Genomic DNA, 14,789 nt, shown 5'->3' with positions numbered 1-14,789 from the left:
AGTACAATTATTTTTTTTCCCATACAAGTATACTAAGGAGAAGATAATTCCTTTTGAGGGATAACATTTCAATGAACTGGAATTCAAAGTTATGCTTCCTTATTAAAATCAATTGCAAATGGTCATGTTACTGTGGATCAATGAGATTTTATATTTTCTCCTGAATATTTCCTTTCCCACAGCCTAGATACTGTGACAAACAGTGCCATCAACCCACAAAGCACATCATTTTAATGGAGCATATCCATCACTTGGAAGGTATTTATGGACTTCTAGTAGATTCTTCCCTTTGATATTTGCCTTCTAGTATTACATTGTACGTGAATCACTTCCAATCAAAGGTTATATGGAAGCTCCTCAATCAGACTGATATTACTTATAGTTCAAATAATGTTAATTGTCTTCAAAATGGCTTGTTGCAACTTTTGCAGATAAGCACTGTTTTATTGTTATTTTAGGCTGGACTTATTAAGAAACATTATCAAGTCTTCAGCAAAAATTCTCAAAGACATAATAGTGGTTGAGGCAGTTCTTCTCACTTGGAAAAATTTAAATCTTGCTCTTGAGCTAAAAAAAAAAAGAAAATTCACAGTAAAATGTTGTCATTGCTAAGCCCAGAACTTCTGTGTGGCAGGGCAAGTCAGGATACTCAGTTCCTATTTCTGACAAAAATTCACTGAACTGATGGCAAAGTCCATGAGTGAGTAAAACTCACTGTAGACACTGCTGGTTCAATAAAATAATGGTAAATGACAGATTCAAACATTTTATGTAGAGTACCTGCTGATGAATAATAAAATAAATAACCACCATGGGCTTTAAAAGCTTTACATCTTCACAAGCTTTGTAAATTTATCCAACTAAGCCTTCTTCTCTGCCACACATATTTTTTTTTTTACCACCATTCACATTTCAGCAGGTCCCATTTCAGGTTGTAGGGAATTTGTGTTTCCTCAACTTGTTTGAAAATATTCTTGTCTGTAGCTGTTCCAGAGACCAATTCTTCAGTCACTTCAGACTTGGCACCGACTCCAAATAATACCTGGGCAGTGTCAGCACATGTCAACTCAAGAGCCAAGGAAAACCACTCAAATAATTTGCTTTGCTTTCTATTGATATTGTTCCCACGGCCCTCAACATTTCAAGCAATTGTTATTGCTGAAGCCCTAACAGTCCTAAATAAGTTTATTTTCTCTGCACACATCTTTGGCCACTTCAGTTAAATGAGATTTAATTAACTCACTATTGGGAAGTGGTTTTATGTGTTTGGCTAACGCATGAGTCATTTTGAAATCACTTTGGTTGCAGCTGCATTTGGATTTTTAATTTTTGTGAAGAAATTCTGCTGTGATGAAATACTCCATTTAAAATTTTTGTGACCACTGCTTTCCTGTGAGTTGGGACGAGTGCTGAGTACTTAGTATGATGAGGTATTCTTTAGCATAGCGATTGCGTCACTGTGTAATAACCCCAATGTTCTGCCATCTAACTTTGTTAGGTAGTCCACAGTCCACTGTGTTAAAAAGCATTAAAAAACTTTGTAAAATAATCCAGATTCCATTGCGTTAAAAAGCATTCAAAGTCCACTTTTCTTATTTTGGTAAGTATTGGTAATCTTTTAAAATGTCCCAGTATGATGATGTGAAACTGTCAAACTGCAAACGCATCACTGCTATTTGCAGGGCCCTGAGCAGCGACTGGGAGAGCAGCACCACCATCTCCACCGCGACTTCCCATCCTTTCTGCTGCCGCAGCACAAAAGCACACAGGCAATTCATAAACAAATGAGCGTGGCTGTGTTCCAACATGACTTCATTTATGGACACTGAAATGTGAACTTTTTAAAGTTTTACATATCAAATATATTTTTATTTTCTTCAACCATTTAAAAATGAAAATAAACAATGAGAAAAATTTTTTTAATGTTCTTAGCTCACGGTGCATTCAAAAGCAGGCAGTGGGACAGATCTGACCCATGGGCTATCGTTTGCTGACCCTTGTGCTGCTAAATTATACAGCCTATTCGAGTCTTAGTATCTTGACTAGGCTCCTAGTAAGATAAGATACATCCAAACTGAAAATCATACCAGGGAATGCTTATATTCACTTATGTAAGAAATACTAAACTTATGAACTCCCAAAGTAATGTTTTTATTCAAGAATTATTGATAAATTTATTTCATAAAAGTATGTCCATACTTGGGACTGAACTGGGGGAGGAGTACAAAAATGTATTATTGACTATTGAGTTAGGCAGGGATTCAGGGCTGAAAAATTCTGTGAAACTTAAAACATTTCAACGAATGAGATATCTGATACTGTTACCTGATGAACTCATTTAATTTAAAAAACAAAAACAAAATGATATAACTGACCTCATTAAAACACTCATCCAGAAATTTTATTTTGCAGACATGCTCACATGTGCAAAACTTGCAAGCAACCTAAGTACCTGTCACTAGGAGACTGCCTAAACAATGGTATGTGAATACAAGGGATTACTAGGCAGCCAATGAAAAGAATGAATAAAAAGAATGGAGTCAAGTTGAAGATAACGCAGTTGAAGACTTACTACCACGCCTAAGTATATATCGTAGAGAAACTCTCATACCCGGGCATAAGTGTTTAAATCAGCATTGTTTATAATAGCTAAAAGATAGAAACAAACTCCATGCCAAACAGAATAGTGAAAATACTCATCCCTGGAAACCCACACAGCAGTGAAAATGAAGGAGCCATAGAAACACGCATCCACATTGATACACCTCATAATGCTGAGAAAAGAAATTTGTAGACTACATAATGATGTAATTTATATCAAATTTGAAAACTGGCAAAATAACATTGTGCAGTAAAGTGTACATGGAAATGGTAACCACAAAATTTAGGACAGCAGCTACCCTTGGGTAGAAGAGGAAAAGAAGAGACTAGGGACGAACAACTGAACTGGGAAATCTTAAGCTGGACACACAACTATCCATTATATTTGCAGTTTCGTGCAGCTGAAATATTTACAAGTTTAAAAATGTTCATCTCCCACATGTACATATGTGTTTTGTTCAGTGAATAACAAGATGCAAAACGAGGCTGTAGAGTATGCTATCATTTGTGTATGATTGTTTTTAAAGAATAGACTCCTGTATTTTTACTTAGGAATAGAATACTTCCGGAAGGACACAAATCACAGGAATTGCCTCTGGGAAGCACTGGGTAGGAGGGGAAGAAGAAAAAATGAGACTTAAGTTTGCCCTTTTAAATTTGTATTTGGTACCATACATGTGTCATCTTTCCAAACAACAAAGGTAACCTCTGTCCTTAACACAATGGTCTGGTAGTTAAGCGTTAAAAGATAGAAGGAAAAGAGGAAAGAGGAAAGAGTGACAAGAATCCTAAAATCCTGGTCTTGGAAAGGACTTCCAAGGTCATGCCCTTGGCAGACCTCTTGGCGCACCCTGACAATGGTCCAATCCTCCTTCAGTGTTTCTTTGAGAAAGGCCGTCTTCTGCCTTCTTACAACTGTAACCTACTGGACCTAATAAGTCCAGTATTTCTTTTACAAGACTGTCCCTAGCTGTCATGTCACACCCCTAACCTACTCCACCTTCTACCATCAGGTCTACTAATTGCAGACGATGGTCTATGGTTTCTGACATGTCTTCAAGCATAAGTTGCTGTACAGTCTGATCCAATTAAATCCAGGCCTTCTGTGGGCCAGTCTTTGTGGCCTGTTCCCACCTAAGAGGAGGGCTCCTATTAGCTAGCTCTCTCCCTGGGTCTGTCAAACTTCTGTACCAGCTACAGTTTAGCTTGAATGTAGCCACCACTCTCCTCTCAATTGCTCACCACCAGAATGCTGATTGTACTCCACAGTGCCCTTAAGCTTGAACTTCCACAAGCTCTGTTCCAAGTCAGTCAGTGCCCTCAGTGAGAGCTACAGAGCCCTCTGTTGGCAAGGCCTGCCTCACCCCTGGAGAAAAGCTCTAGCACTGCTTGGGACCTCTGCCTACTTCTCTTGGAGTGAAACCCATGCTTTATGAGCAGAGCACTGGGTTGTAGCAGCTGCCCTTCATTTTCTTGGCTTACCTCTGCCAGTGTGCGGGGGCAGGTGAGCGGGGGGAGGGTGACCAGGGAAGAGCGTCTGCCCTATGAATGGAGGTTACCTGGAAGGAACCCCAGATCTCTTAGCTACTCTTGTCCGGAACAAAGCTTCTGCAGCACGGAGCTGGGGAGGAGGACAGATGCGGGCTCCTGCCGTTCCTGGTGAGATACCGCAGCCCCAGGGTGGGAGCTGGCGGGGGAGGCAGTAGTGTTCTTGGCTGCACCTGGGGTAGCAGAGCTTCCGGCTCACTGAGCTTGGGCAGTGAGGGGAACAGGGCAGGTGAGGGCTCCCATGCCTTGCACTCAATGTTCTCACTGATCCCGATTTTCATGTGTAAATATTTCTCCATTTACTGTATTTTTTAAAAATAATTTTCACCAGTTGTGGTTGTTGTCCTAGGGAGAAGGCCTGCAAAGCCCTTCAGACGCCATTCCACTAAAGCATACTACTTAAGGGAAAACTTTATATTTAGTTGAAAAAATCAATTGCTCTTTGTTTCTTTTGTTACTCAAGGTCCCAGGTTTGATGACCCATACGTTCTCTTTTGGTTCTAAATATGTATGAGTTGATGTTTGAGATGGTCATTTTCTTCAAATTACTGAAGAGATACTTAATAGAGATGTCTCTCTCCTACATGACTTCCATACTCTACAACACAACATTCTCAGAAATTAAATAACTGAAAGGTAATAGGGTTAAGAAATGTCTTGTATACTCAGTTAATTTTATGTACATTTCTAGAAGTGAGCTAAGATACAACTCAAATATGAAAATCAACTCACCTATCCACCCAAACTACAAAAATTAGGGTTGGCATATGAGCTTATAGCAAAAACTGAATGACACCAAATGTAAAACTGCTCTAGGGGGAGTTATAAGAACGTATCTGTCCTGTACAGCGACAGTATTAATTTACTAACATTTTCTCTTGCCTACCACTAAAGAAACCATTAATTTGTTTTAAGTAAAAGAAAACATACAGTCATTCACCGAGCTGGTATCTACCGAGTGACAGCCCTTATGGTAACTGCAGGAGACACATGAGACCACGCCCTGCCCTCTCCGTGGTGAGCACACACGCCTGAGCCATGAAACAATATGATTACACAGTAAAGGTCCACACAGTGTGGCATGAAGAGCTGAGAAGGGGACAACTGAACTGGGTAATAAAGGATGAGAGAGCATTCGTTAGGATGAGAGAAATATCAACCCATCGTTTCAGGTAAAAAATATGGCCAGAGACATAGCTGCACATGACACCATGGGACATTCGAGGAACAACAGTCTTGGGACCGGAGAAATAAAGAATAAGAGGAAAGCAGCAAGATTGGAAAGCGGGTGGGAACTACGGAATCTGATAATGGAAAGTCACTAGGTTTTTATCCAGGCTTCGACATTTTACAGAGGTAACTGCAGTGGCCCTTTGGAAAGCCAGCAAAGGACACAGGTGGACACAGTCCTTCTCTGGCTCTGACACAGAGGCGGAGGGCCTAGAACACCATCGCAGACAGCGACCATACATTCAGATACAAATGGACACATTTATGCTAATGTACAGTAAAGGGGTGTGTGGGGGGGGAGGGGAGAGGGTGTTCAGGGTGTCTACCAAGGTTAGGCTCAGGCAACCAGATGAATAGGGACAGCAAAAACTGTGGTGACCAATAAAGAAATGTCCGGAGTACAGATGCAAGTGGCCATGTCAGAAGCATCTCAATACAGATCCAAAGCTCAGGATGGGGGCAGGGCGAAAGGCACAGATTCCGCCACATGGATGTTGCTGAGACCATCAGAGTAGCTACAGCCATGCAGGAAGAAGATGCAGAAGGCAGCTGAGGGCAGATTATCTATCAGTGAATATCAACAATGCAATGGCTGATGGAGAAAGAAAGAGGAACTAGTTAACGAACCTCTGATCTGAAATCCTAGTTGGGTCAAGGTAAGAAAAGTATATACTAAAACGCAAAAACAAATAAAACTTGGAGTATATCGGTAATTGTAATCCTAAAGCTGTAGAACATTTGAAAAGCCTTTAAAAGTACTTTAGGAGTAAGTCCAGAAAAAGAAAGGATATTTCTTTACGAGTTTAAGTAGGTATTACCTATTCTGATATAACCGTCTTCTAATCGTTTGTCTTTGGTTTCTTTGCTTAGTACCAAACCTTCATTCTAAAATAGAACAAAAACATTAATTTTATAAATAATTACTTCTATTCAAAACAAAGCTAAGTTATTAACATACGTCAGTAAATATAACAGTGGCACAGCTATCTCTAAAAAAAGAAAATGTCATCTCTTCTTGAAACTTGAGCCTTATCCATATGAGTGTTCTTTTTTTGTACCATCATCAGAATCCGTATATAATACACTGGTGCTAAGAAAATTTTAATTTCAAAGAATTTTCAATTTAAATCAATTTAATAGAACACTATTTTCTATTAAAAATATACACAAGAACTCTGTGCTAACTTGAAAGAAATCTAAGCATTCCTTAGAGACCAACACATTAATTTTGTGTATTAATCAGCAGGCACTAAAACCACGTGGTGTTCTGGGACTCAAAATACGAACAGCAGGTAAACATTAAAGTAAAAGAATGATTCATTTATTTTCCTAGTACAAACTTCCAAGCATTTGCCAACAGGAAACAATGAAGGCTCATCCTATGAATAAGGTAAACAGGGCAATACACTAGGTGTTGCATATTTCAAAAAAAAATTAATATTACTCACCACTGAGGTCCTGCAACCATGAGAATTTTCTTTCACCTCACAGACAAGAATAGCCTCAAACCAAGTCTACTGGTATTAGTTCTTAAGGAAAATGAAGGGGAAAAATGGTCGTACCGTAAAAGGCAAGACTTCCACAGTTGTGTTTAGCAGAATGTCTCCTGGATGTTCCTGGTTGCCACTATGGAACAAATAACTGAAAATACAAACATAAAAATAAAAATACGAGTCAGATTGGACTTTACAAAGATTCAAGAAGGTGGCCTTACCTCAGAGGAAGCTTTCTATATAAGCTGACAATATTAGAACTTGGAGTGACTGCACATTACGTTCTGAATAGTTGTAGGCAACTTAAAGGGTGCCATCCTTAGGTAATACATAATTCCTTCTGTCAGAAAGGGCATGTTTGCTGCTTAATGTAATAATGTACATAACAGATTACAAATATGATGACAGTTTTATGTGGTTGTTTATACGGCTCTAAATATATAAACCTCCTGACAGGAACAATCAAAATTGTATTATAATACTACTGTATCTTGTATCAGAGAAAATTCTCACTAGGGCAGCCAAGAGTCGTAGCAAGTTCAAAGACTAGTTTTATCCAATACAAATAATTTTAATATTAGTAGAGTAAAAATAAATTAACCAATTCCAAATATCTGAATAACGCCATTTGTCAATGTTAACAAATATTTGAATTGTGACTGATTACATGATATACTGTGATAAATCTAAAATACTCTCTGCATATGAGTAGAATGTTATACCATGTTTCTCCAAAAATAAGACCTAGCTGGACAATCAGCTCTAATGGGTCTTTTGGAGCAAAAATTAATATAAGACCCCTTCTAATTTTACTATAAGACCCGGTCTTATATAAGACCGGGTCTTACATTAATTTTTGCTCCAAAAGATACATTAGAGCTGATTGTCCAGCTAGGCCTTATTTTCGGGGAAACATGATATGTTGCTACTTAAAAACTAGTGAGTGTGGGTAAGTGTGGGTACTAGATAGGGCACACAAAGCACATCCACATCTAAGCCTAAAACTGGTTAAATGGCTAAAAGTTTATGCTTAGGAGTCAGAAAGACCTGCATCCAAGTCCTGGGTCTCTCAGTTACTAGAATTTTCACCTTTAGCAAGTTGCATTAGCTTTCTGAGCCTGAATTTCCTCTATACAATGCAGACATTCCCACCCTCACATGGCTGAGCCAAGGAGTTTATGAGAACTGACAAAAAGGTACCTTGCATGTTAAACATACTCAGCAAGTAATAGTTACAACATGGTTCTGACATAGGTATAGTGCGGTATTGATGGACGGAAATCACCTGTGATGAGGCCTTGATTTTCAAATGTTACATGGGTCCAAGACCCTCATAAGAAGCTCCTTTTAAGCTACACCAAAAATTACTTCCAGCATTTTCGTTGAGACACTTCCTTTTAAGACATCTTTGTCTTGGAATGCTGCTTCATCTAATCATGGGCCATTCAATATCTTAGCTATAGATACAAAAATGTAGGTGGGGGAAGAAGCCACTTTTAAGAAAAGAGCCCATGGATATAATTTGGAGTTTACACAGATTCATTCAGAGGTGTTTACTATGTGATTATTTATAGTGAAAAACTCAAAACCACCTAAAAAGTTTAACATTAGAAGAAGTAACTGATGGTAGAGCCATGCAGTGGTACACTGTACAACCATTAAAATGTTTATGAATCACTTACGACAGAGTATAATGGAAAATATAAAATACAAAATTACATACAGATCATGCTCTCAAAGTAGAAAGTACACAGAATCACCAAGAAAAAAACGTGCCAATATGGGCACCACGGTGTCCTTGGGTTGTGATGCTTTCCCCTCATTCTTCAACATTTAAATTTTTGTGTAACGAACACATTTCATGTTATACAGTCAGAAAATATTTCTCCTAACACTTCATTTCTGTGTTGACAGAGACAACTTCTGCTTTTCCCCCTCTCAGCAAATAAGTTACTGTGGAAATCAAAAAGTGATTCCTCTTCTCTGTCCGAGGATGAGAGGGTCTACCCAGGAACGCTAAGAAAATTCATATATACTATGATTTTAGAAGTACTGTGTTCTACTAGAAACGTGGCCTCAGTAGGGGCATGTGAATACTACCTTACAGAGGTTTATTGTAAATGTACTTGTTGTTAAAAAATTTGATCTCCAATATGTGAGTTTTTAGGCAGATTCTTCAACGGAATTACTTTCATTTGCTAAAAATAAACTAATTAGACATGGTTTGAGGCTACTGTTGTTTATGAAGTGAAAGAAAATTGTTGTTTCTAATTCTATGATGACGTTAAGTGTGGTAAACAATACTTCAAAGTGCAGGTTATCACCGTACAGTATAAAAATGAACATTAAGTAACAATACAACAAATATTACATATTCATGTAAGTGTAAAATATTACTCAAAAGTCTTCTTATGTTTTCCCAGGAATTCTCCCATTGCTTAAAATATTTTTACACTTAAAGTCCTCTTTAGAATCAGTTTAGAGTCAAAAGAAAATTAGTTAACATTACATTATAGCTATGCATTATTTTTGACCACCTTAAATAGTATTATTCCAAATGACTTTTGGTGGATTCTAGAAACTAAATGGCCCTCACACAAGAACATATAACACAATAAACCACAGGTTAGAGAATTATATTCTCTTCTGGGGAATCACATGTAAGTATATCACAGACAGTCTGGGGGAACACACCCAAAACCAAGCAAAGGTTGAAGGAATCATGAGTGCTAAATAAAAAATGGGGAAGAGGAGTCCTAAACTTTGTAAAATGAACATAAATGATGAAAAACATAAAAGGGCTGTGAATTCCTCCATGGTGTATGGAAAGGAACCAACATTTGCAAAACCATTGACTAGAAATAGTCATAGTCTGTTAAATTTATCATTTCAACCAGATTGCTGAGTGGTCGACCAGCTCTCACCCAAATCTTAGGGGCTATTCTAGGATAAGGATGTGAAAATTCTATTTAAGGTGGTCAGCTTTTGAGGAAGATTCCTCTTGTAAGTATTAAAAAACTATACTAAATATATGTTCAGAAATACCAATAGAATTTATCAAACAAGCTAAATGTTGATATTATATTTGAAAACAACAAATCCATTTTATTACTGAGTTGTAGGAAATGTATTTTATAACCCAATATTCGGGACCCACTGTCTCCTCACATTTGTTACACCCCAAAGTAATTCCTTCACAAGTCATGTTATGAATAAGTATGAATTGTAAGACCAAACATATTTCAATAATCACCAACCTTTCTACATTGACTGGCTTATCAAATTTAAACAAGATGAAGTCTCCAGCTATTGGGGTTATAGCCCAGAAGAAATCCTCCCCCATATACGTTTTCTCCAGTGTATGTCCTTGGTAGACCTTCAAAGAAGTAGATACCTCTGCAGGTGGGTTTACATGGATTTTAAGAAGTAATGGTTTCATGTAATCTTTATCCTAGGAGGAGAGACATATATGCTATTGAAACAACACATAGCTTATTTATACTTAAGAGCAATGATACACTAAATAACAAATTGTATGTGCATGAGAAAAACCAAATTAAATCACTAACCGTGAGTTTCTGAATTTTTCCTGTTAGCGAAGAATGCAGACCAACATGTTGGAAGAGGGAAGGTCTGAAGCGAATTCGCAGATTTGCTTTCTGTCTGTCACAATGTTTCTAAATAATTAGGAAAAAAATCATGTTAGTGTTACATATTATAAAGTGAAATTGTGTCCTCATTTGAAAAATAAGAATTCCTTTAGGTGAACATTGAAAAGAAAATCAACTTCATCTCATAATTCCAAGTCACATGTTTTTTTAGGGTCCTCTTTGAGGCATTAATAGAATTGCTATCTAAGCAGAAAACACCCAATTAGAACGGCAGAAACAAAAAAGAAGAAAAAAAAAAAATGAGGATAGTTAAAGGGGCCTCTGGGACAACATCAAGCACATCATAGGGGTACCAGAAGGACAAGAGAGAGAGCAAAGAATTGAAAATCTATTTGAAGAAATGACAGAAAACTTTCCTAACCAGGCAAAGGAAATAGACATAAAGCTCAGGAAGCACAGAGAGTCCCAAGCAAGATGAACCCAAAGAGGCCCACACCAAGACACATCATTAAAATGCCAAAGGTTAAATAAAGACAGAATCTTAAAAGCAGCAAGAAAAAGTTAGTTACCTACAAGGAATCTCCCATAAGACTGTCAACTGATTTCTCAACAGAAACTTTGCAGGCCAGAGGGGATTGGCTTGAAAATATTCAGTGAAGAAAAACAAGAACCCACAAGATTACTCTACCCAGTGAAGCTATCATTTAAAAATCGAAGGACAGATAAAGAGCTTACCAGACAAGAAAAAGCTAAAGGAGCTTATCACCATAAAACCAGTATTACAAGAAATGTTAAAGGGACTTCTTTAAGAAGAAAACAGATAAAAAATATGAATAATAAAATGGCAATAACTACATATCTATCAATAATTACTTTGAATGTAAATGGATTAAATGCTCCAATCAAAAGACATAGGGTGGCTGAATGGGTAAGAAAACAAGACCCTTACATATGCTGCCTACAAGAGACTCACTTCAGATGGAAAGACACACACAGACTGAAAGTAAAAATATGGAAAAAAGGTATTTTATGAAAATGGAAATAAAACAAACAGCTGGGGTTCCGATACTTACACCAGAGAAAACAGACTTTAAAAGAAAGCCTATAAAAAAAAAGACAAAGAAGAACCCAGTGATCCAACTTCTGGGTATTTATCTGAAGAAACCCAAAATGCTACTTTGAAGGGACATGTGCATCCATATGTTCATTGCAGCATTGTTTACAACGGCCAAGGTGTGGAGGCAGCCTGGGTGTCTGCCTGAGAGACGAATGGATGAAGATGATGTACATATAGACAATGGAATATTACTCAGCCATAAAAAAGAACAAAATCTTGCCATTTGCATTAACATGGATTGACCCAGAGGGTATTATGCTGAGTGGAAGAGAGACAGAGAAAGACAAATGCCATATGTTTTCACTTATATGTGGAATCTAAAGAACAAAATAAACAAAACAGAAACAGACTCATAAATACAGAGAACATTTTAATGCTTGTCAAATGGAAGGGAGGTTGAGGGCATGGGTGAAAAGGGGAAAGGATTAAGAAGTACAAATTGGTAGTTACAAAATACCGTGTTCCCCCAGAAATAAGACCTAGCCGGACCATCAGCTCTAATGCGTCTTTTGGAGCAAAAATTAATATAAAACCCGGTCTTATTTTAATATAAGACTGGGTATAATATAATATAATACAAGACTGGGTATAATATAACATAATATAATATAATACAATATAATACTGGGTCTTATATAATATAGTAAGACCAGGTATAATATAGTATAATACCAGGTCTTATATTAATTTTTGCCCCAAAAGACGCATTAAAGCTGATGGTCCAGCTAGGTCTTATTTTCGGGGAAACACAGTAGCCACGGGGATGTAAAGTACAGCATAGGGAATACAGTCAAGCATATTGTAATAACTACCGTGTTTCCCCGAAAATAAGACCGGGTCTTATACTGTATTTCCCCGAAAATAAGACTGGGTCTTATATTAATTTTTACTCCAAAAGACGCAGTAGGGCATATTTTCAGGGAATGTCTTATTTTTTCATGTACAACAATCTACATTTATTCAAATACAGTTATGTCATCTTCTTCTAGAACACTGTCATAACGTACTAAATGTGTCCGTCTGGCTAATGATCTTAACTGGGGCTTATTTTCGGCGTAGGTCTTATTTTCGGGGAAACAGTATGTATGGTGCCACTGGGTAGTGGATTTATCTGGGTGATCACCTCCTAAGTTATATAAATGTCTAATCACTATGTTGTACACCTGAAACTAATATAATATTGCATGTCAACTGTAAGTGGGAAAAAAATAGAATTGCTACCTACTTGATTCAGATATTAAAAATAAGCACATCTAAGGGAGGAGTTAAGGATTTGACTTCAACCATCTTTCAAGATCTGCCCGTACAGATTTGACTTTTAATATTAAAATGCACAAACTATAAACTAGAGGTTTGATTCACACAGACAAAATACAGAGAAAGATAATATAACGAAGAATTGCAAATAATAAAAGGAACGTCGCATGAAAGCTATTTGAAAATGTGAGGCAATAACTTGACTACAAACAAGTAAATGATATTAAAAGTTCCACAGACAAATCCATCTCGGCACAGGTAAGGGACACGTATGTTTCAAGTCCAAGTGCCTCATGACCCCGACTTCAGATTACAACCTATCCTCGTGCTTGACCACAGTGTGTGGAACCCATGATGCTAGCAGGGCCGGTTCTGAATGGGCGCTGGTAGTTCAGCGCTTCACGACAGCCACGGCTAGGTAGTCAGGCTTTTATACACTCTTCTCATTTTCAATGACTTTTTATTCTAAATTTTAGGCCAAGAACATATTGAAGAAGACATTTCCACTTTAAAAGACCTCTGATAATTTACTGAGTGTTAAAAGGCCTGATTTGTCTCAAAAGGTTTTACTTCATTCGCATTAACACTAGCATAGAGTTGAAGTAGTATATTTTATTTGCACGAATTCAACTACTCAAGTGGAAGGAGAGGGAAGGGAGGGAGAGTAAAGGGGAAAAGCAAAGGGAGGGGGAGAAGAAAAGAATACACAGGGCCTGAGACTGAGCCCACCTGCAGGCCTGGCCAGTGGAGCCAGCTAATGAGCCTGTGGAAGAACCTGTGAACGCTTTGAGGGCTTTCGCAGACTTGTCAGTGAGACGGCTCCAGATGCCAGCACGTATGTGGTGACAGCTTCCTTGACAGCCCAGTGGAAACAACTGAAGCCTTACCGGCCACAGAAAAACGTGGCCTAAAGAAGAGTGAAAGAATACACACAACTATCCAGAGTTGTGTCCTAAAATTTAGGGGTGATTTAAAGGGTTTTTGTGGTTTTAATTTTTACTATCAGAGTTTTTCACCTCACGGGCTCATTTTTAGAACCTAACCATATATTAGATTAAACTGCACAGGACCAATTAAATGCAAATATATTTTAGTAGTGGAAAGATGACATTAACTTTTTTGTGTCCCACAATAAAAATTGCTCTAAATAACAAAGAAAATACAGGTAAGGGCCCACATCATAAAAAAGAGTCGTTCAAATCAATTTACATGTTCAATCATTGTTGAAAAGTAGATATCCTATTTCACTGTATTCCATTATTTCCTTTAAGAAATTGTTAAAAAACAAACAACCAAAAAAACCAAAGAGGACACAATGATAGCTTACAGACACCAGAAGATAGTGTCCTAAAAACTAATTGGCAAGTAGGATGATAAAACTATTCTAGGGACTATGAGGTCATGAAATCAAATTAAATTGCTTATTTGTTAGAACGAATGTTAAGTAAATTCTACAGTGACACAAGCTTTAACAATATTTCCTTGTTATTACATAGTAAAACACATTCATTTTAAACAATGTATACATTCATATTTCATGTATGCTTATACCAAATAAATAAAAACTTGTGTTTTTTCCCAGAGGTCTGACTCAAATTGGACAAGGAAACCATGTTTAATTAATTTTTGAATTCAGACTTCTTTGGAAATAACTTGATATTTGAAAAATCAAAGCAAAAATCATTGTTCGTTTACTTACCTGCCACTGTTGACCCCAAAGGCCAGCATATTAGTATAAACACTGGTTTCTTCCAAGTAATACACTGAAAGGTACTTATGTGATTTGCAATTGTTTTGGTATAAACCATTACTTCTATTTTATTCCTTATTTCCAAATGTGTTGGGGCCTGATACTGTCCCCAAAGTATTTGAAAAAAGAGAGTTGACAGAATATGACGAGAACTGAAACAATACCCCACACCGGACAGATCT

The 14,789-nt window shown here is 37.4% G+C and overlaps 1 protein-coding gene across 3 annotated transcripts in view; it reads right to left on the bottom strand.

The window, feature by feature from the left end:
- Positions 1 to 14,789, bottom strand: part of MGAT4A (alpha-1,3-mannosyl-glycoprotein 4-beta-N-acetylglucosaminyltransferase A) — a 95,813-nt gene that overhangs the window by 7,962 nt on the left and 73,062 nt on the right. For all 3 annotated transcript variants that reach the window (XM_074332346.2, XM_074332347.2, XM_019753866.3), the window contains exons 11-14: positions 10,442 to 10,549; positions 10,130 to 10,323; positions 6,942 to 7,020; positions 6,198 to 6,264 (exon numbers count right to left, since the gene is read on the bottom strand). In XM_074332346.2, coding sequence (XP_074188447.1) covers positions 6,198 to 6,264; positions 6,942 to 7,020; positions 10,130 to 10,323; positions 10,442 to 10,549 — 448 coding nt within the window. The remainder of the gene's footprint in view (positions 1 to 6,197; positions 6,265 to 6,941; positions 7,021 to 10,129; positions 10,324 to 10,441; positions 10,550 to 14,789) is intronic.

This window comes from Rhinolophus sinicus, chromosome 2, assembly GCF_057876585.1.
Source record: "Rhinolophus sinicus isolate RSI-liver-muscle chromosome 2, RSI-T2T, whole genome shotgun sequence".
In the NCBI taxonomy this organism is placed as follows: domain Eukaryota; kingdom Metazoa; phylum Chordata; class Mammalia; order Chiroptera; family Rhinolophidae; genus Rhinolophus; species Rhinolophus sinicus.
This window is presented reverse-complemented; position numbering and strand designations above follow the sequence as displayed.